The 23,134-nt window shown below is 41.6% G+C and overlaps 1 protein-coding gene across 1 annotated transcript; it reads left to right on the top strand.

Moving 5' to 3' along the window:
* Window positions 1-1,205: 1,205 nt before the first annotated feature.
* Window positions 1,206-18,607, top strand: LOC129332588 (arylacetamide deacetylase-like). Its single transcript, XM_054983804.1, has 5 exons — window positions 1,206-1,492; window positions 9,973-10,198; window positions 12,145-12,214; window positions 16,299-16,470; window positions 17,775-18,607. The coding sequence occupies exons 1-5, from the start codon at window positions 1,355-1,357 to the stop codon at window positions 18,381-18,383; spliced, it is 1,215 nt and encodes a 404-aa protein (XP_054839779.1). The 5' UTR covers window positions 1,206-1,354; the 3' UTR covers window positions 18,384-18,607.
* The last annotated feature ends 4,527 nt before the right edge of the window (window positions 18,608-23,134 follow it).

Raw genomic sequence — 23,134 nt, 5'->3', positions numbered from 1 at the left:
AGCAAGACCTACTGTATGCACGATACTGGAAGCAAGAGGAGGTACCAGAAATTGAAGAATGGATATGAAAGCTGTTGTACATGGTGGAGATGGACAAGCTGACCAGAAAATTAAGGGAACAAAGCTCAAATGAATTTTTAAAGGATTGGGAAAAATTTAAAGAATATCTGGAAAACGAGTGGGATGTAAAGGACAGTTATGGTCTATAGATAATTACTGATGTGTATATGATAATGGAACTAGAATATATGTAAGAACTTTACCTTTGAGAATTGGGAGAAGTAATAGAATAGAAGGAATTTGTTAAGAGATAAAAAGGTTTTAGTGCTGTTGGGGGTCTAAGGAAGGAGGGGGAGGGACAGTGGGAAGTGCTTATATCAAGTAAGTATATAGTAAAACAATTAGTATGTAGAAGATAAAAGGAAAATGGATGATGTATGTAATTTGTAATACTTATTTTAACCTACCCAATAAAATTTTCTTTAAAAAAAAGAAAAGAAAAAGAAACAATATTGTTTCTTGCAATTCTTGTGCTTTTTGACTTCGCCACTGAGAGAGCATAGGATTTGGACTATATTACATTAAATTTACCAGTGTACAGTCATCAGTACAGGAGGACTATGCCTGTAACTCTCTTATTGCTGACATGACAAGAGTGTTTCAGTTGAGGTGAAACTTTCCAATTCACTCTTTGTTGTTGAATCCTGAGTTCTCACTTTCTCTCTTTCGCTTGTCACATATATTCTTGTCAATCAGAGGGAGTCCCCTGAACAAGTTCTGTGCCAAGTATACAAGACTTTGCACGTCTTAATTTGTAAGTTATAAAATGGGTGAGAGTGTTTCTAGGCACCCTCTCTCATGTCTAACAGCCTAGGCAGCACTTTGGTTTACTGTGGTTGATGAAAAGACCAGGGAGACAGATAGAGGGACAGCAGAGAGACTTGGTACAAATCCAACAAGACATGGGTTGGAGCTTGTTTTTAAAACCCACTTTGTGGCACTGATGATAACAAAGAAACAATATTTCACTGCCAGCATTGCATCTGCACAATGTAGACCTGTGTGGAACCACACCCTGCTTTGATATTGAAACCTAAGCTGTAAAAAATAATGACAAGTATTCTAATCCAGTTGTGGGTGGATGAATGCTTAATAGCTGAGTACACAATACTTTCCCCTCTGGTATAGTTGCACAATCCTTTCCCTCCACAGGGATCAAAGCAGGGCCATTCTCTGTGGTGTGATCTGTGCCTGCAGACTAACACTGTTGCTGTCAACTGACTTGCCACTGACTCAGAACTAGGAAGAACATTCAATGAGAATCAGTCTTGAAACAATCTGGTTGTAGTGCAACATGGGGATCAAGTTCTTGGGCCTTCTGATGGCTTCTGTTTTGATTGCTTACTATTTTTACAGTCCCATTCCAGAGAATGCTGAAGATCGTTGGAAGGTGATGTTGATTAATACTCTCTATAGAACTGTGGGACATGTGGTAAGTTTAAATTTTTGGTTATTTTAAGTATCTCTCTGTGATTTTTTTTAAAAAGTCAGAAGATGGATTCCTACGGAAATGAGGCAACAAAGAGAACATAGAGAATGTCTGGGGTTCTAAAATGCAAGTGTATAGTACCCTAACCAAATACTTTTACAATGCACAAACTGTGACAGAGGGGACAGGAAATGAAGAAACAATTTATATTTTTCTCTCTATTGAATTATTTAGATATAAGTATACTAAATATTAACAGGTTAATAAACGGAAGGGGAACCACCTGTTACTTAACATTTACAGCTGTAGAAAGGTGCTGCAGCCTTTTTTCTTTTTGCAATCTATTTTTTTTAAATATTAGCTCAGTGTCCTTGAGTCAGAAAAATGAGACACACTCTTTGATAAAATATACAGCTGTGGCTGTATTGATATAACTGCTGTGATTCATATTTTATACATACTATTTAGTCTGCATAGTGTTGTTATAAATAAACTATTCTATTTTGAGTAGTAATTAATGCAGTCTTAATAAAGCTCTGAGAATTTTCTAATAAGTTTCCCTTAGCACTAATACCATTTCTTAATACAGTTGTATGCAAAAGAAAAACAGCTGCAAACAGGACTCTGCATTGGATCTGTGTGACAAATATATGGCTACTGCAGGTTTAAAACATGCTCCTGTTATTATAACCTGCATGTGTTGGAACCAGTATGGTATAAAGGTTAAAGTGTTAGACTAAGATCTGGGAGACCCAGGTTTGAATCCCCACTCTGCCACAGAAGCTTACTGGGTGATCTAACCTTGGGCCAGTCATATACTCTCAGCCTGACCTACTTCACAGGGTTGTTGTGAGGATAAAATGGGAAAGAGCAGAACAATATATGGTGCTTTCGGTCCCTATAGGGGGGGAAAGGTGGGGTATAAATGAAGTAAGTAAATATATTTGTTGGTACTCATTGACTTAAAACAAAAGTCCTGCAGCACCTTAATATCTATTTCAATATGAGCTTTCATGATGAAAGTTCATATTGAAATAATCCCTGTATTTAATTGATATCCAGATTAACTGCTTTATGACAGACGTGGGAATCTTCAAATGATGTGGTCTTTGCATGCCTTTTTGAAGCTACTCGGTGATTTCAAGCAAGTGCCAGAAGGGAACACAGTTCAGCTTTCAGCACTCTGTTTAAATTAAGAGTAGCTTTCTCAGCGTTTTCAATGAGTGTTCTACACCTGGATTTTTGTGTGGCACCTGCTTTCATGTGGCTTTCATGCCTGGAGTAGTTCCCATGCATCAGAAGGGAATGAAGATATGCTTATAAAGGCACAGGAGAAGAAATAAATAACATAGAAAGGCATAGCCTGGTAGAGCAAGGGAGAAAAGTACAAAAGTACAAAGTACAATTCTAATTAAGAGAGGGAGAAATTTGCATTAGGAATGAAGCAAAAAATGCCAATGGTTTTGTGTTGTGATAACAAATCACTCCAACAGATGTAGGATAGCCACCATTTCTTTGGACTTGCCCCAAAGAAATGGCTTTAAACAGCAGCCTGAGTGGACATACAGATGTTATGCAAGTGAATCTGAAGGGTATCTGACAAAGTCGAGAGTCAAAGCTGTCTCTGTCAAATACCCTTCAGATTCACTTATATAAAGCTTATATTTCTATAGTATATGCTTTTGAGATTCAAAGATCTCTTGTTGGCCTTTAAGGTGCTTCTGGACTTGAATCTATGCAAGTGAAGTTTTCCTCCTTCACCTCTAATTGTTCCGGTCAACCTGCTTTTAAAGGAGTAAGATCCCTGCTAGAAAACAAACAGCCACCCTAAGCAAATATTAAGCCCAATCCTTGCCAAAAGTCCCTTTTCAATATGTTTGTTAGGTATCATGCCTGGTTGTTCCTCAGCATTCTATAGGCAGGGCAATAAAATACTCCTTCATCTTGTGCACGTTATAAGATCAGTGGGGGAAAGGGTAGTATTCCCTGGGTTCATGTGTGTAGGAGTGGGCTTGCCTACCCAAACAGTCAGCATGTAGGAGACTTAAGCAGTTCTAACAACAGGGTTTTATTACTCCCAAAGGGAAGAACACTGGCACACATGGACTGTGATGGCTAACATAGGACCTGAAATTCTAATGAGGCCCCTCCCATACATGCATTGAAGAGGGAAACAGAAACTAGTTTGAGAGGGAATGCTTAAAGGCATACACTCATATATACATCACATCCTCCTTCAAGCTAGCATTATCAATTCACTGTCAACCTATCAAAACCACTTCAGAACTGGGAGTGAGGGTACAATCTAGAATGCACCCCTAGTGGTATTTGGGGCCACAAGTCTAGAGTTGTGGCAGGTAAAGATGGGTCCTCCTTAGTAATATCCAATTTGGTTATGGAAGTATTCCTTAGATTTAGCAATGCAAAATGAGGGCCAGTACCTTCTTATAGCACTTTCTAGATAATGTGTTTGATAGTTTGATCCATGCACTCTGTCTCAGTGTGTTAAGGCAATACCCTGGTATGTGGCAAAGTCTTGCATTGCTTGACTGGCAAAAGACATGAGGTCACAAATGATTTTTTTTTTTTTTTGGTATGCCATGGTGCGCAAATGTTGCCTTTAGCTTTGCTTCTACAATCATGGCCAATTTATCAGCCAGGTGAAGAAATTCTGGAAGAAGTAGTCTGATTACCAGGCAGCTGTGTCCTTGTAGCTGAAATATGTTAGCAGTTACTTTCAACCACAAGAAGTCCGGAATCTCATGTGGAATCATTGGTTGTCAGTGATTGGCTGGCTGGCAGTTGCCAACTCAACCACTCTATCTGTGCATTCATATTGGGCCAATACATCAGTGCCCTAGCATGCACTTTAGACCTGTTGACTCCTTAGTGTAGGACATACAGCAGTTTTAACACAATATGGAATGATGATTTTTCTGCTGAAAGAACTTGCTGACGGACTTGATGACGAAGAGCAGCCAATTGAAGTGGTATCTCCCCCACTGGGTGTTGAAGGTGCACAGCTCTGCAGACTTCTTGTCTAGGGCCACTTGCCCCATAGAGCAAGTACGGTTGTCAACAGGCCTGAGGAAAAATGTCTACCCCCTTTTAGTATGTATGTATGTATGTATGTATGTATGTATGTATGTATGTATGTATGTATGTATGTATGTATGTATGTATGTATGTATGTATGTATGTTATTTATAGTCCGCCTTTCTCACTGAGACTCAAGGCGGATTACATAGTGTGAGATTAATACAATCAGTAGCAAGGACAAGGGCAGGTATTTCCATACAGTGTCAAGGATATTTCCTTAAACAATGTCATAGGGTAAATGAATACAAGTTTACAAAGACATATCATTAGCAAGGATCCAATACGGGGTTGAAGAATTGCTGAAACAGAACATAATTCTTGGACTGACATCAGACAACATGAACCACAGGTAGTATACAGGAGTACATATTTAAAGCAACAGATAATATGTAAGGCAACATAATGGTGAAGTCCATGGTCCCTAACTCATTAGCGAAACATCTGAGACTCCCTCCCTACAATACCGCCCTGCTATCTGAGTAAAAAGCCTTTTTGAATAATTTGGTTTTATATTGGTCGTGGAAAGCCAGGTGTGTGGGGGCTCTCCTCTTGGCCTCCTTAGGCAGGCCGTTCCACAGTCTAGGGGCCACCAAAGAGAAAGCCTGTGTACAGGCTGCTGTTGAGAACAGCTGGAGGTAAATTACGTCACCTGTTATTTACCCCTTAATCCAAGGGACAGGGCTTTTTCACAAGACAACTGGAAAAGTGAGTCCAGGAGTGAGTCCTTTTGAATCTTGCTTGTATTTGCTTGAATTTTTCATTTGTGGACTAGTTCTACTGCCAGCAGTTATCCCAGCTGGGTTAAACAGTCTATGTAAAACAGTCTGTGTAGTTTTATGTAGTTGGCTCTGATACAGAGTACAAAAGTCAAGTGAATCAATGCCTTCATGCTATACCTATCTCAAAACTTCTATACTGGCTGCCAGTTTGTGTCTGAATTCAATTAAAGGGCTTTGTGTCTGAAGGACTATCTCTCCTGGTATAATGTGCACTGTGGGCCTATCATTCTTTGTTAATTTTGTCTTCCTCTTGATAAGCTCATATACTTTTGTCTAGTAATCAAGTTTTGTTGTTTGCTTTTTCACTGTTAGGGGGTAGTCTCCCAGAGACTCTGCCCTGGCCATCTAGCTTTCCAAAAGTCCACATGTGAACTGGTTTTTCAAAGGGCATTTTCTTAAAAACAGTTGTCGTATTATTGGGAATTAAGCTTCAATTTGTTTGGAATGGAGTCTTTTGTTTGTTTGTGGGTGATACTCTAATTATATTTGGTTTTGATGAGTTTTGAGTCCTTTTATTGCTTTGAGTTTACTTTTATTGTTTTTTTTTAATGTTCGGAACTGTTGGTAGGTGCCTTGAGTCCTTTTAGACATATATGTTTTAAAGAAATAAAAGCCCAAACTTCTTGTTGTTCTACTGTAGGGTTGTCATGTGCTTACTGGCACTCCCATGGCTAGTGGGGAAAAGAAAATTTAATTTTTTAAAAAAAATGATGTTGGTGAGAGTGTGATGTCACTTCCAGGGAAACCCAGAAGGGATATCATACTTCTTTAGGGATCACTAGACACTCTATGGTAAACCCATTCATTTTTATCATAGAGTTTTCAGAAGTTCCTAAAGAGGCATAACATCACTTCTGGATTTTCCAAGTAGTTGTATCATGCCATTTTGTATGCCCCCCCCCGCCACCATCTCTGCCTCCTCTGTCTTCAGATGGTAGCCAAGACGGGTCTGGCAACCCCATCCTGCTGTGTTGTAACCACGTTTCTTAATGGTGCACCTCACAAGCAATTTTTCCTATGCAATGGTGTTCCTTTACAAACTCTCAGTTAGAACCATGGGGGGGACTGCTAGTGGTGATTTGAAGTGGAAAAAATGGCTGATAGAGAAAGGGATAAGTATACACTATCCCACTAATTGTTACGGATCCCATTCCCCCCGTGGGGGCATAGGATGCTCCATTTCCAGCCTCTGCCTCCCCCACTTATCTGGCCAGTGGGGGGGAAAGGCACGGGGAATGTGCCCAGGAGCCCTGCAGCTCCCCACATGCTGCAGAGCACCTCTTTGTCATGCCAGGAATGAGGTCATTCCTGGCATGACAAGGAAGTAAAGGCCCCCATGTAGGTTGACAACTGCTCCTAGTTGTACTTATTCCCTCAGCTAGCTCTTGCTCCTCTGAGCTTTGCACAATTGTTGTCTCTGCTGATGTACTACATTATTATTGTCATTTCAACATGCCCTAAAATATCTCTTCCCCTCTGCCCTGCTAGACTGACCATGAAATATCAGTTGTTATTTGGCGGCCTCGGTAGTTGTAGCCTACTGGCCATCCAAGTAGAGTGCCAACAGATTACTACAGTCTAGACTGTTCAATAACTCTTGTCTGAATGTGCCTGTGGATTTTAGCTATCTGAATGTTGCTAATATGGACACAAAAATGGATATTGGGATAAGATAAAAGGCAAAGTGATTAGAAGAACTTTAGTCTTTGGTTTCACAGTTTGAAGAATTAAATTCTCCTACTTGGAGTTTAAAGAGAAACTTACAAAAGCTGACACATGCAGACATAGGCTGTGTTTCGCGGCCTGGGGGAAAAATCCCTGCTTCCATGTGAAAACACCTGCAGATTCTGTAGGAGTACCAGCTGGCATTCTTGGGGCTTAGTAGGCATTCTGCAGCAACTGCATAGCTTTAGTTTTGCATCATATAATTAACAAAGTGCAATTTAATATAGCTTGAGTGATTAAATAATTGACTGCTCCAGGCACCAGTGCATTATTGATTTTGCCATGATGCTAGGGTAGCTCATCAGTATTTTATGCTCACTTTGTAGAGAAAAGAAATGTCAAAATACCCAACTCCATTGGAGCTGAGACCTTCGAACTGGAGTCCATAGCAATACTATCAACATGCACCAACTATGGGGTAACACCCACATGTTAGCCATATATTGAAGAAATTAATTAACACATACCAGTGCTTGCATCTCTCTCTGATGTTACCCTGCCCCCATAAAGGTGGACTGAGGACCTTATAATACCAGTTGAGTTTTGTTTACTCCTCCACTGTTCCCCTAGTATGCCCATATCTGGACCCTCTATCAGCACAGCCACACTGGTGCCATGTTTATACACAACCAGGTGCCAGGTTTATGCCCCAGTTACAGGGTAGAATTTAGTAGCTAATCTAAGCAATTTTAGGATGGCGTATCAATTCAAGTAGTGATAGAGAGATATTACAAACTGGTTTTTTGATGCAGCTCGACTTCTTAAGTGCACTGGGTTTTCCCTGGCGGCAGGAGAATGGGGCTGTCAGTTTCACACGCCCTGCACCGGCTTCAGCCGATCGGCTGAACCCAACACAGGAGTGTGTGAAAGTGACAGCCCCCTTCTCCTGGTTGCGGGCAATAAAAGTCATGGAGTTCATGGAAAACGCGGCCTCATGAACTGCTTTTTATGAACCACGAATCGACCCGGTTTGTGCGGTTTTTTGCTTCGTATTGCGATTTTTGCCCACCTCTAGTGTCAACTCAGGCAAAAAGATGGTTAGGTAGCAGGATGGGGGGGTACACCAACAGAATACAATCCTGTCTCACATTCCCAGCACTAGATACATATTCTCATGGTGCCACAAAAATGGAATCACAACTGCCTGCATCCATTTTGGAAATGGTGACGTCAGAAATCACGCTAAAAAGCTGCCAGGGTTCCATGAGTGGGGCGCTGTTTTTAAGCCATGGGGAAACTACCTGAGTTTTGTTGAAGCTCATCAAGTGGGACATAGATAAACACTGATATGTGAATCTGAGTCATCAGTTGAATTTGACTCAACATTCTAGCTGAAGCTTGTTCTAACTCTAGAACCGGGTGGTGATTTCCAGGAACAAACTGAAAATGCTAACACTTCCAAACAGAGGTAATTTTGCATGCTTTTCTTCAGGAAAATGACAGTGATTGCTTAGATTGTTTGCAAAAAGGGAGTGTCTTCATTCCCAACTAATTTTCTCCTTGCTCAGTGTTTTATAGTTATGAGATTTTTGTAGCCCCTGTTTCTATATGTATCTTGTCCTCTATAGCCAGTCTTTTGGATTACTTGTCTGAGTGCTGGGTATAGTTGTCAACTCTGGATTGGGAAGTTTCTGGAGATTTGGGGGTGGAGCCTGGAGAGATGACAGTTTGGGGAGGGGAGGGGAGGGACTTCAGTGGGGTCTAATGTCATGGAGTCCATTCTCCAAAGCTGCCATTTTTTCCAGGGGAACTTATCTGTATAGTCTGGAGATAATTCTAGGTGATCTTCAGGCCCTACCTGGAGGTTGGCAACCCCACTACTTAGCAACCTGTACTCACGTACACTCTCTCTCTCTCTCTCTCTTCCCCCAGTATTTTTCTGGTATATGTAACACACAAATTTAGGCTCTTTTTATAGACTTGATTCAGCTTTCTAGTCATTCTTAGAGGTACTCATTTTAAATATTCGATTTGTTTTCTGTTTCCATGTTAAATGCTTTCCCACTTGTAACCTTTTCCTCCTACTCAATTGAAATGAAAGCAATCCTAAGCAGGTCTTACTTGGATTCCTACTCAAGTCTGTTTAATGGGCTTGTGGCCAGGAAAATGTTTTTAGGATTGCATCGGGAATACTCAAGGAACCAGGCTATCACACAGTAGATCCTTCCCACCAATTGAAAAAGAAAAGAAATATTTTATAGACAAACAGGAGCAGAAGAAAGCCTTTGGCAGTACAATTCAAGAAATCTGGTAGCGTGGCATAGGGGGCCCAAATAATGTATTAATGATTTCGAATCTCATTGGGTAGGCATCACATTTTGGAGGATTTGTGACAGGTCAGGCTCTCAGGAAATAGGATTGGATAAAGACATAGTTAGCAAGGCTACCACCTAATCTGACTGGTTCGAGATGATCAAGCACGTGGTGGTAAAAAACAAAGTTGGACTTATCTGTAATTGTTCATCAAATGGTCATCTGTGCAGGAACACAGTGGGCTTTCCTACCAAACATGACATGACCAGGAGGAGGGGTACTGTTCCCTTAGCTCTTTTTTTACCACAACACAGAGAGGATCGTCATTGCTGTTCTCCATTTTTTTCTCATCTCATTCTTGAGGCTGAGGAACTTTATTTCTCTTAAAAGTTTTCTTTATCAACAGCAGCTGTTCTAGTGAAATGTAGTGAAACTTCATTTATTGCTGCTGCCACTGGACTTCATTTATTGGGTAAAAAAAAAGGGACCGCATAAGAGTTTAAATGATTAATGGCGATGATAATAATGCATCCTTAAGTGTTTGAATACAGATTTTATGTAAAAGAAAACAGGCACGCAGTTTGAGCTTTGCATAATACATTGATATGAATATTCCTAATTTTCTAGGCTACAATTGCTGAGAAGCTGGGTTTTGCACACCACATGGACTTTTTGAAGATGATGATTTCAAATACGGACTATACCCCACCACTATCAGATGAAAAGGTCATTGTGGAAGACACCAAATTCAATGATGTTCCAGTTCGCTTGTACATCCCTAAAGGGAAGCCTGATTCCTTAAAAAGAGCTGTGATTTACATTCATGGAGGTGGATGGTGTATAGGAGCACCAAGTAAGCAAGACTTGATGTGGATTTTCAGTGAAAAATGTGTCATGTTATTGTACTGTCATAGGTTTTACATTGGAAAATGATCTATAATACAACCCCTTCCTTTAGCAAAAGAAGATTCAAGACTTGTAAAGTGAACTGCTATTCTGTTTAAATTATAGGCACCAGCAAAAAAGAGATATTGTCCACTGGTTCCCCAAAAACCTAACAGATGGATGGGATTATGTTTTGTGTTGGGTAAATTCCAATGCTACTAGAATGGTGGGAATTATTGGCTCACATCTGCTTCTAAAAACAGTGCCTTCAGCCCAATTTGATCACTAGGAGAGCAATCAAGAACTCCTCACCACTGCACACCAATGCAATGCCAGCCCAGGCTCCGGATTACAGGAGCACTATCAATGTGGTTGATGCTTCACTTTCAGGTGGGGGTCTGGTGCTCTACTGGAATTACAGAAATTCATTTCCCCAGAGGAAATGGTGCTTTCAGAGGGCAGACTCTAAGGCATCGCATCCCTGCTGATGTCCCTCCCCTCCCTAAACTTCATTCTCCCCAGGTACTTTCTCCAAATCTCCAGGAATTTTCCAAGCCTAAGTTGGCAAGTAGGGGTGTGCAACAAAAAAAAATTGGGTTTCCCGCTTTGGAATCTCTGAAGCAGGAAAAAGAGTTGGAAATAAGCGATTTGTGAAGCAGCAAGCCCTGCAGCTTGCTTCAGCTGGTGGACGGGGAAGTCCCTAATTGACAGCTGAAGCTGGGGTTTAAAGTGCTCCTTTCCACGTCACTGGCAAGCAGCACAGAAAAGGGCACTTTAAACCATGTGCCTTACTTCAGCTGGCAGGCAGGGAAGCCCCTGCCTGACAGCTGAAGCCCGGATTTAAAGCACCTCTTTCTATGCTGCTCACAAGTGGCATGGAAAGAGGCGCTTTAACCCCCTCCAGTCTTGCTTCAGCTGGCAGGCGGGGAAGTCCTCACCTGATAGCTGAAGCCAGGGTTTAAAGCATTTTGGGGCTTCCCTGTATCTCAGCTGGGGGGGGATCATCCCCGGCTGAAGTTTAAAGCTCTTCTTTTGGGCTTCAGCTGGTGGGGGAATCCCATGCATCTCAGCTGAAGTTTAAAGCACCCATTTCAGGGCTTCCCCGCACTTCAGCTGGGAGGTGGGAGGAACTTCCACACTTGCCAGCTGAAGTTTAAAGCCCCTTTCCAGTGCTTTAAATTCAAACCCTGAGGCTAGCTCCAGCTGACTCATGGAGGAGGGAGCTCCCTTACTGGTCAGCTGAAGCCACCTGCGGGGTTTCAAAGTTCCCTGAAGCTTTCCAAAGCAACCCAAATTGTTTCAGGAAGCTTTGATTTGGCATTTCCAAATCTCCTGCCTCCCTTATTCCTTACTGGCCCCTATTTGGAAATCACAAATCTTTACAAATCTGGTCCGATTCGGGTATTTATCCCAATTTGAAAACCCGAATTGCACACCCCTATTGGCAACTGTAGTGTACAACATTATTTGGGCAAGTTCTTGCTTTCCAGCATCACATTTCCCTTTTTATTCCCTGTTTTGTTTGCATATGCAGACATGAATGAATGGTAGCTTCTTTGTAAGCTATTCTTTGTGAAATTAAAATTCAGGTTGCAAACTGTCCTTTTCTGGGAGGTATATCATGCTGAAAAAGATTATTCCCTGAAGTGTGATTAATATTAAGATAAAATAGATGCAAGGGGACAGGGAAAGACAGTGGGATGTTGAGTCAGTGCCCTCTGTGTGTTAGAAATAGGGCATCTTCTTCCATTACATGTCGTCGGCAAATTAAGCATCCTGTGTAGAAATTGGATTACTCCTCCCAGGAAGCACAAAGTCATGGGAAAAGTTCCAAAAACCCACTGCCAAGAGAAACATTGAACTGATTTTTTTTGAAGAGCATTAAAGCACACTCTGTCACTTAATTTGTTGCAGGCATGAAATCTTATGACCTCCTGTCAAGAAGGACTTCAGAACAGTTAAATGCTGTGGTCGTATCAGTCGAGTAAGGAATATGGTTCAAACGTAACTTTTTTTTATCACTGTGCATTTTTGTTTCATTTATAGCCTTTAGGACTGTTCTTAATAGTGTTTGCTCACAAACAGGAAAATAAATAAAAAGGGCACAATCCAGTGAATACATAGAGGTATTAAAGCCCACTGATTTAATTGCGCAAGAGCTCTAAACTCTATTCTGAATGGTAACCAAAGATGACTGACCTACATATTTCCCCATATTTCTTTCCTGGCTTAAGGCAGGCACGTAATTAAAATGATCCCACTACAGCTTAATACTCAGTGTTAATAGCCAGCCCAAACAAGAATGTCTTAAAATGCTTTCGGAAAGCAAGGAAGCTTTGGATTGCTATGGGAAGGCAGGTATGCAGTTGTGAATGATTCACAGACTACCTAGAGTCAGACAGGCTTCAGTCTCATAGGTGTGACTCAAACTGCCAATGGATTATTCCATCCCCAGCAGTCATTTAGCTCTGCTGTTGAAGCATCTTGTATTCTGTATTACTGTGTACTAGCCCAGGCTAGCCTGATCTCATCAGATCCCAGAAGCCATGCAGGATCAGCCCTGGTTAGTAGTTGGGTGAGAGACTTCCAAGGAGGTCTAGGGTTGTTATGCAGAGGCAGACCATGGAAAACCACTTCTGAAAAATGTTTCTTGCCTTATGGTTTATTTATGGGGGACACCATAAATAGTGACTTGATGGGCATTCAGTCACAAAATTTTCCACCAGCCATCTGCAGTAATTTTCATGTATTTGGAATATACTGATAGATTGGATAATAATTGGCATACAGCTAATCATCTAAAGATGATTTCCCGAGAGAATGCTTTAAAAATGGCCAGAATTCTGTTGCCCCATACCCTAGATTAAAAACATAAGACTTAATAAGTAGGCTATTATTAAGCTGATCCATAACATCATTTTACTGACTTCATTGCCAATTCAGTGTTGACCCTTGGTTTGTCAGGGCAACCCCACCCTGGTGCAAACCTCATCATAATCATATTTCTCATTGCCTACATACCAAACTTGATGAGAGAGGCCCAGCTTTGCCATAGGTTCTTACTAGAAGTGACACGGAGTAGTTCTAGGATTCCTAAAGCTACCCTTTGTTGCTTCTAGGATAGCTCTAGGAATTTCTCAAAAATTGGTTTTACTATAGAGTTTCTGGAAATTCCTAGTTACTCTTTGTCGCTTCCACTAAGAACTTCTGGTAAGTATATGAGACTGCAATTAAAAAAAAATTCTCCCTTGATGCTGCCTCTCCCAAACCCTTCCACTGCTTGCCTGGCAACCCTACTTTGTCTTCACTCTGCCATATTGGTCAGCATTAGGGTTCAATAATGCTGCCAAGTCCCAACAGAATACCTTCATGGAGTTCCTCTGGCCAGTTGGTTATGAGAGTTAGGCTTACCCTTAGGCTTACCCTACACCTATGGATATGTTTTGGTGCTTGCCAATTTATTTTTGCTTTGGACCAAAACATGTACTCCCCTAGTTCAGGAGCCTTACCAGTCACTGCTCCCCTTTCCAAAAGTTTGAAACAAGTTCAAAAGGCAGCAACATCATATGTTTATCTGGTGTTGCAGTCTCCATTAAAAAAATAAAAATGATCATGCCTCCTTACCAAAATCCTGGGTCTAAAAGTTTCATGACGATGACAGAAGCACAATAAAAAGAGAAGTTGATCTGTATTCTTCAGCTGTTCAGCAATCCCACCTTGTAATTAAAGAGACAGACATATATGCAAGTGAATGAACTTCTAATATTTTAATACTAAATATATTTACACCCCTTCCAAGCCCACTCACTCTGCCTAGGATTGCCCTTCAACTTCGTCATCACTGCTGAATTCTCCTGCTTGCTGCACTTCCTCCTCCTGTTGCCTGAAGTGGGAGGAGGCCATGCTGCTTCCACCTTGGGGCACTGCATGAAGAAAGAGAATTGCCAGCTCTCCTCCCTCCCCTGTGCAGCAGAGGCTGGGGGATTGGGGGTGGGGAGATGAGGTGGGCATGGCTCGATGACAGAAGAGTGGCAAGGGTGAGTGAATGTAGACTCAGCCCATGTTTGTGTGTATAAAGTGCCATCAAGACACAGCCAGGGTTTTAAAGGCAAGAGGGTTTTCAAGGCAAGAGATGAACACAAGTGGTTTTCCATTGCCTACCTCTGCCTAGTGACCTGGGCTTCCCTGGTTGTGTCCCATCTGAGTACTAATCAGGACTAACCCTGCTTAGCTTCCAAGATCTGGAACAAACACAAGAGGCTTCTCCATGATTAAACACTAGAAATGCTACCAACCACCCTTTCCGGAGTTAGCAATGAATACCAGTCAATGGAACAATCAGTTAATCAATTTATAATCTTAAAGTGCCAACGGTGCTCTAATAAATCAATGACAAACAATTGGCCATTTCCACACAACTTACTGGCCTCCAGAGCATTGCACAAAACACGCAGAAGATAGCGTCTTCTCATGTGAAATCGCTCTAGGAAGACGCTATCATCTGGGAGTTTTGCGCGACATCACGTCTTCCTGGCATGATTTCATGTGAGAAGATGCTATCTTCCGCATGTTTTGTGCAACGCTCCAGAGGCCAGTAAATCATGTGGAAACGACCAGTTATTGCACCATTCCATCTTTCTAGTACATACATCCAGGTCCGTTCATTGCAAACATATACCTATAATAATATCCAACTGGTGGGGACAAAATCTCCAAAAGTCCAAAGTATATGTAGTAAATTCTTAGAAGTTCCAGAAGCTTATCCAAAAGCTTGAGATGGCTTATCCTGCTGTATAAGCCATCTCAACGCATCAAAACAAGTTTTCCTTTAGTTGCTAAAGATGGTGTCGGACCGTCTTTAGCAACCAACATGGTGGTGAAATACTGATAAGTTTCGCGATTTATATTGTACAAAGGAGCCTATGAAGAAGTGAAATATACAAAACGGGATGAAATGGACACGGTTGTGATATTCTAATTCTACAGGCAAACTTCACAGCACTGGTATCTTTGTGACTTTGCAGCCTCGGTGGCAACATTATAGCATTTAAAGAAAACTTGTATCAACTAAAGGAAAACTTGTTTCAACATGTTGAGACGGCTTATACAGTGGGATACCATCCAAGCACTTTTGGGACTTCTAAGAATTTACTACACAGACTTTGGACTTTTGGAGATTTTGTCCCCACCAGTTGGATATTATTATAAGTATATGTTTGCAATGAATGGACTTGGATGTATGTACTGGAAAGATGGAATAGTGCAATAATTGTTTGTTATTGATTTATAAGAGCACTGTTGGCACTTTAAGATTATAAATTGATTAATTGATTGTTCCATTGATTGCTATTCATTGCTAACTACAGGAAGGGTGGTTGGTAGTGTTTCTAGCATCCAAGATCTGACAACATCAGGCTAGCCTGCGCAGTGCAGGTCAGGGCAAAGCCCATGTTTAATTATCTTGTATTCTGATCAGGTTTTTTTTCATCTGTAAAACTGAATGGAAGCCTGCCACAAGTCTTTTATGGCTGCCTTTATCCGAGGAGTGGCACATCCTAAGGCTTATAGCAGAGCTTTCCCCCCTGCTTTTATCAGAATACCAGCATGCAATGATAATTTCCAAGGGATAGCTGTGTAGGTTTGTTGCATCCAAACTGAACAAAAATGCAGTGCCCCCCTAAGGTGCAACTGGACTTCTATTTAGTTAGTAGGACAACTCTTTAAGTTCTACCCACACATGCTACCAGAGGCTACCCAGCCTCTCGGTTGGAGAGTGAGCAGAGGCAGGCACTCTGTAGTATATAATATGTAAAAAAGTTCTGACATTTAACACAGAGATAATTAAACTGTGGTGAGTCTTGTAGTTCAGTGAGGGAAAAGGGGGATATCTACTGAAGGTAAAGAAGATCAGGCATGTCTTGTAAGAGATTATAATAAAATGTATTATAAGCAAGTCAATTTGGCCAATGGAAAAATACTCACCAGTGTCAAATTTCATAAGATGTTTTGGTTTGCTTTGCATAAGCAGCAAGTGTGCTTAAAAGTGTGCTTTTCATTGTTCCCTATAGTTACAGACTGGCACCTAAATATCATTTCCCAGTTCAGTTTGAAGACTCATATGCAGTTGTGAAGTACTTCTTGCAAAGAAAAGTTCTTGAACGATACAACGTCGAGCCAAGCAGAGTGTGTGTTTCAGGAGACAGTGCAGGAGGAAATTTAGCTGCGGCTGTGGCACAGCAGGTGAGTGGCAGACATTTGAAAGCAGAGCCAAAATGAAACACCAGCATCCCCTTCAATGCAGACATCTTTATCTTGGGCTAGCTCCTCCTGTTTACACATTCAAGAGGGTGAATCAGGAAATGAAGTGAGGCTAGATCTAACATAAACCCTACTAAAATTTGGATCCATCAGGTATGTAAAGGGGTGGAGAAGAGTCCAATTTTTAGAGCAGAAGTTGGGGGATAGACATGGCTCCCGGGAGAGGGGGGACTAGAGGTACAAAATTCTGTGGGCTTCTGTTTTTCGGGGGGGGGGAGCTGAAGAATCTGCAGGCAAGGCACTCCTGGCACAGTTAAGTTCCTTCCCTCCTTCAGCTTTGAGTTCTCCCACCCACAGTTTCTGAAGATCAAGGCTGGATGAAGCTTTCAGCAGTAAAGGTGAAATTAATTATTACCTTTATTACCAGAGAATGCAAAAATGCCAGTGAGGTTCTCTTACCTAAAGAAAGGCCTGGATGAGAGGCAGCCTCTGGTGATCAAGAAATATTGGAAGGGGGGGTAACAACAAGATTGGAGTCACAGAAGTCACAGAAATGACTTCTGTGTGAGAAGGAATGGAGTTGTGCAAATGCCAGTTGTATAGTTTGCCCTAGACTCCTTCCCACTTCTCAGTTGCACCAGAGACTAGTTGCAGTTACTTAGGCATGAGGGAAAGGCATTCTGTGCGTGCTCCGAGAGAGTAACCTTTATTATTAGTACAAGTCATTGCAATGACATTACCTACCATTACAAGCTCAACTAGCTTTCATCATGGTTTCTCTTGACCTGGGCTTAAAGATCAAAAGGAAAGTGGTGGCAAAGGAACATGCTCCTCCCTCAACCTGGGTTTTACTGGGAAAATTAGGAAACGTCACATTCAACAGTTGCTGAACGCCTAAAGTTACAAACCTGAAAATCTTCTGATGCTTCAGTTTGGTTGTAAAACTAATTATGGGAAGAAGGTTGGAGAGCATTTGAACTTTCTTTGATCATGCATCTCTGAGGGAGACCTAATTAATAGATATTTAAGATCCAACTATTAAATTGAAAATATTTACTATTGTAGAACTGATTTTACAATCATTGTAAAATAGTGTAAACAATGGTGATCAGCATTTCCTTCAAAACTATTTTTAAATAAAATAAGTATTTAGTCTATAAACCTGGAATTTTTTATTTCTTTGATTTTATATGCATTGCAATATATTAAAACACATTTTCTGGCTAGCTATCTCCTCCACCAATGGGTAAATACCTGTGTTCACAACATTTTCTATACTTTTATAGCTTCTCCATGACCCTGAAGTCAAAGTTAAACTCAAGATCCAAGTTTTAATTTACCCCGCCCTTCAGACCCTTGATCTGAATCTGCCATCCTATAAAGAGAATGCAGACATGCCAATTCTGCCTAAGTCCTTAATGGTCAGATTCTGGAGTGAATATTTTACAACCGAAACGTCTCTAAAAGAAGCAATGGAGACCAACCAACATGTTCCTGCAGAGTCGAGTGATTTGTTTAAGTTTGTAAACTGGAGTAACTGGCTACCTGAAAGGTTTAAAAGGGGCCATATTTATACCACACCATCTCATGGAAGTTCCAAGGTTGGGCAGAAATACCCAGGGTTCCTGGATCCCAGAGCAGCACCACTCTTGGTTGATGACGTCAAATTGCGAGGCTTACCTCTCACATACATCGTCACGTGTCAGTACGACGTTTTGCGAGATGATGGGATTATGTATGTCTCACGACTTAAGAAGGCAGGAGTTCCAGTGATACACGAACACGCAGAGGATACTGTTCATGGGGCCATGGCGTTAACTGTGAGCCCATTCACCCTAACTGCGGGACAGAGGATAGAAAACAATTACATTGAGTGGCTGAATGAGAACTTATGAAGGAAACCAGATGGATGGAACGACTTCCACTCTGATTTATTTAGGCTGTTTTTTCCAGAGAAAGAAATTACCTTTTCTGTGAAAAATGTTGATATTGATGGTTGTTGTGGGTTTTCCGGGCTGTATTGCTGTGGGCATTGTAGTTCCTGACGTTTCGCCAGCAGCTGTGGCTGGCAATGTTGATATTGTAATTGTTTGGAAATTACAGAATACTTTTCTCCTTCTGTTTGGGTGATTTTTTTTGAGAAAATCTTCAACAATTAAAAAATTAAATCAAAGGAATTATATTTTATAGTTATTTCAGGCGTCAAATGGATGTATTGAACCTATACGTCAGATGTGTCTCTTGTCATGTGATTTAACATTGCTCTAATATGTACCTTTTTGAAGAGTGGCTTACAGAATCCCATTCACTGTAACTGCAGCATTATTTCTCAAATAATTTCAGCAATGCAATCGCTCCTATGCTTTAACTTGGATAGCCCAGGCAAGCTTGATCTCATTAGAGCTTGGCTGCTAAACTGGATTGGCCTTGGTTAGTAATTGTATGGGAGACCTCCAAAGAAACTAGGGTTGTAGAGGTAGACAATGGGAAACCACCTTTGTTAGTCTCTTGCTTTACAAAGCCCAGCAGGCTATGACATTACAGCATTTTCCACCATCACCAAGTGCTCCTGTAACACTTCAATCATTATGATTTTGGCGGTCCTCCTATCTCGTGTCCTGGAAGAGCGTGCTATGTGAGATCTTCTCAGCACACACAATCTCTGCTTTGAGTGAACAGGCAACATTACCTTTTGTTATAGCTTTGGTCCATGCAGTTGGAAACATAGATTTTTGAAGGTTTGTGTGCATCAACTCTGGAAAATATGCACACTGCTGTGTTTGCACAAAACAGTTTGGGTTCAGAAATGTGAAGTGGAAAAAAATTCGCTATCTCTCAAATACTGAATTCATTCTCCAGTTCATTTCGATAATACAGAGAAAAATTGGTAAAATACAGCAATTTTTTCCTACTGGGAACTCAATTCGGAAATTTCTGGTTGCCCTGGGTGGAGGGGTCATTTTCTAACCAAATTTCACCAATTTTTCCAGGCATCTACTCTTTACTGTCCTCTAAAGTTCCCCCAAGTCCCAAGTCCCATGAAGATTTGACCCCAGGGTCCACTTTACGCCCCCCCAAAGATGGTACCCCTAACCATCTCCAATCCCCATTATTCCCTATGGGGAAAACTATGGGGTCTATACAGTGTGGGGGTTGAATTTTGCAAGCAAAGGAATGGCAAGGAACAGCCCAGCCGTTTTTTTTTTTTCAAAGTCTAGTACATTGCAGCAGGATTGCAAAGTATCCAGTATATTGCAGCAGGATTTCTTCAGCAGGATTTCAGCAGGAAGAAAGCCAGTACATTGCACAATTGCAATATACAGCTGCTGAAGAAACCCCTCAGCTACAGCGTCTGCATTGTACATTGGATGTGGAAGCCACCATTTTGGCAATTGTGCAATATACTGGCTTTCTTCCTTATATGCTCATGGACTGCTGAACTTTACAAGTTGGGCTCAGTTATATATGTTTTCACTTTACTAGTTAAATTGGTTGTGTGTTAATCATTATTTATTGGATGTACACTATGAGCACTTTGCACTTTAAAAGAGTATAAATAGAAAAAATTTCTATAAGGAGAGTGTGGAACTTTGTAGTTCATATACACCGGCATCTGTTCTGTTTGTGGTTTCTATCCCTTCCGGTGTGCCCGATATTTGGTTCCAAACTTGGGTGATGGCTGTAGGAGAGCCTGCAAAAGACTCCCCGGGAATATGGGCTCTCTAAGTGCCACGGGGGCCGTCCCACACCCAACAAACTGCAAACCATGAACCGATTCGGCAACGGAAAATGTTCGTTGCAGTTTGCGATCTCAGGATCATCGTCGGCACCAAACCACGAACCGCTGGTTTGTTAAATTTTTTTGGTTCGTGCCCATGTCTACTCAGGATCATCTGTCATATTCAATACTCCCCTGCAGCTGAAGCTGATGTTGTTGGGGTGTTTCTGTTATTTGAACTCGGGGTGAGAAACTGAGAACGAAAGGTGTTTGTTCCTGTTGTAATGTTTCCCGAGCCTGTAATCTCTCATGAGCCCACTTGACATTGAGCAGTCCATGAATCACACAGCCTGTTTTCCTGAATGAAAAGTTAGAGAACTGTTAGGAAAAAAGGGGGGGGATTAGGTAAAAAGGGGGGGACCTATATCTGCTTGATACTTTCCTGTAGTTGCCAGTCCTATCAAAGAAGGCAAAGTGTATGATAGAAGAAGAGTATGAAGAAGTGTATGATACTGGCATCTTATCAATAAAGAACTTTTACTCACGAAGTGAAGTCTCTTGAGAGTTGCCTGACGTCCTTACAGACAGGATTCTTGGAAATTTGAGACCTATCATTTGATTGTACAACCCCTGGCCTTATTGGTTGCTTAAATCTGTCCAGGGTGGGGAGTGGGATGGTAGACTGGGTTCAGGAGACAGAAAACACCTCCATGAGAAAGGGGGAAAGTCGCCCCTGTCTTGAAGCACTCCTTAAGAACCATATTCTGGACCAAGGAGTGTTGAATAACTACTATCCAGTCTCAAGTGTACCATTCTTGAAAAGGCGATTATTGAATGAGTGAGGATTGGGCAACTTCAGGGATACTAGAACGAAGCAGATTGCTCGGATCCGTCCCAATCAGGTTTCAGGTTTGGCTATGGGACTGAAAAGTTCTTGGTCACCCTGGTGGATGACGTGCTGGGAAATGGAGAGGGGGAGTGTGACCCTGTTAATTCTCTCGGACCTCTTGGTTGTTGGTGATATCCTTGATCAGGGTATATTTTGGGACGACTTTTTGTGGTTGGAACTAGTAGTGTTCTACGATGGTTTCAGTCCTACTTGAAGGTAAGTTTCAGAGTGTGGTGCTGGGGGGCTGCTGCTCCTTGGCCTCTGGTTGTCTTGTCCCCTATGCTTTTCAACATATACATAAAACCACTGGGAAAGCGCTAAGTTGCGACCAAAATGCAGATGACGCTGAGCTCTAGCTTGTTTCCAGCAGATCCCAGGGAATCTGTGGAATCTGTAAATGGGTGCTGGGATGAAGTTTTGAAATGAATGAGGGCGCTAACAAGCTGATCATTAATCCCCCAAAAATGTGCTACTGGTAGGCAGAAAGCTTAACCCCGGAAATGGGATAGTACCATTTCAGCATGGGGTTGCACTTTCCTAGAGAAACAGATACATAGGTTGGGGGTGCTCCTGGACCTTGGCCTCCTGTTGGATAAACAGGTTGCAGCATGTGCCAGGTTTGCTTTTCACCAGCTTTGGCTAGCGAGCCAGCTGCAGCTCTTCCTGGGGTGCAAATGTTTGCCCCTGGTAACATCTAGATTAGACTACTGCAATGTGCTGTATACGGAACTGCTCTTGAAGATTGCCCAGCAAATATAGTGGATACAGTATACTGTGACCAGAATGCTGACTGGTGTGAGAAGTAGGGGCCATATCACTCCAGTCTTGTTCAAGCTCCAATTTACTTCTGGGCCCAATTCAAGGTGCTGGTATTGACTTCTAAAGCCCTGTATGATTTGGGGCCAGCATACCTTAAGGACCATTTTCTCCCATATGAGCCTACCTTTCCACTTTGATTTTCTTCAGAGGCCTAGCTTCAGGGGGCCCTGCCATGTGAGGCTAATTGACCAGTAACCTCAGAAAGAACCTTTTAGGCTGTGGCGACAAGACTTTGGATCTCCCTCCTTAAGGAGATTAATCTGTTTCTCTCTACTGTTGTCTTCTCCCAGCGGGTGAAGGTGGGTTTGCTTTGTTTGGCATTTCCCAATAATTTTTACTGTCCCTCGTCTGTAGTTTTGGTGTTTTGTCTCTTTATGTTTTTATTGGATTATTTTATATATACTTTATATTAAATGTTGTTTTAATGTTGAAATTTTTCAATGTTTTGATGTTGATATGAGAGCCAGTGTAGTGCAGTGGCTAGAGTGATGGACTAGGATCTGGGTGACCCAGGTTCAGTTCTCCGCTCTGCTATGGAAGCTTGCTGGGTTACCTTGGCTAGTCATACATTCTCAGCCTAACATACCTCACAGGGTCATTGTGAGGGGAAATAGAAGAGAGGAGAAAGATGTAAGCCACTGAATGTCCAATAAAACACTGAATGTCCAAATAAACAATAAAAATGTTTCCAGCCTTACAGACCCTATTTGAGTGGAAATGCAGCACAAAAATGTTTTAAACAAACAAATGAATAAGAAATTAGGCGTAAATCCCAATCAGTTGACCTGAGTGCCCAGGAATTATACTAAATGAGATTTAGGTCCTAATGTGCCAAAAATCTGAAAACTTTTTTTCTTCCCCATTGGGATGACAGCAGTTGTTCTGCTTTTGTGATTTAGCTTTTTCCTTCATGAAGATGAAAAACGTTATTTATCAGTGACTTCAAATTGTTTACTTGCTAATGTGTGTGCAAGTGCTGCGACTCGTTATGATGCATTCTGCCCCTTTAGTTTTGCAAGTAATAAGTTTCTCAAGCCTTTGAGAAAGCTGATGCAGAAATAGCCTGAGAGAATCAGTAGCAGCAACGTCCCCCACCCCCTGCTATGATATTGAAACCTAAGCTGTAAAAAATAATGTCAAGCAAGTATTCTAATCCAGTTGTGGGTAAATGAAAGCTTAAGAGCTGAGTACACAGCACTTTCCCCTTTGGTATAGTTGCA

This window comes from Eublepharis macularius, chromosome 6 (genome assembly GCF_028583425.1).
Source record: "Eublepharis macularius isolate TG4126 chromosome 6, MPM_Emac_v1.0, whole genome shotgun sequence".
Lineage (NCBI taxonomy): Eukaryota > Metazoa > Chordata > Lepidosauria > Squamata > Eublepharidae > Eublepharis > Eublepharis macularius.
This window is presented reverse-complemented; position numbering and strand designations above follow the sequence as displayed.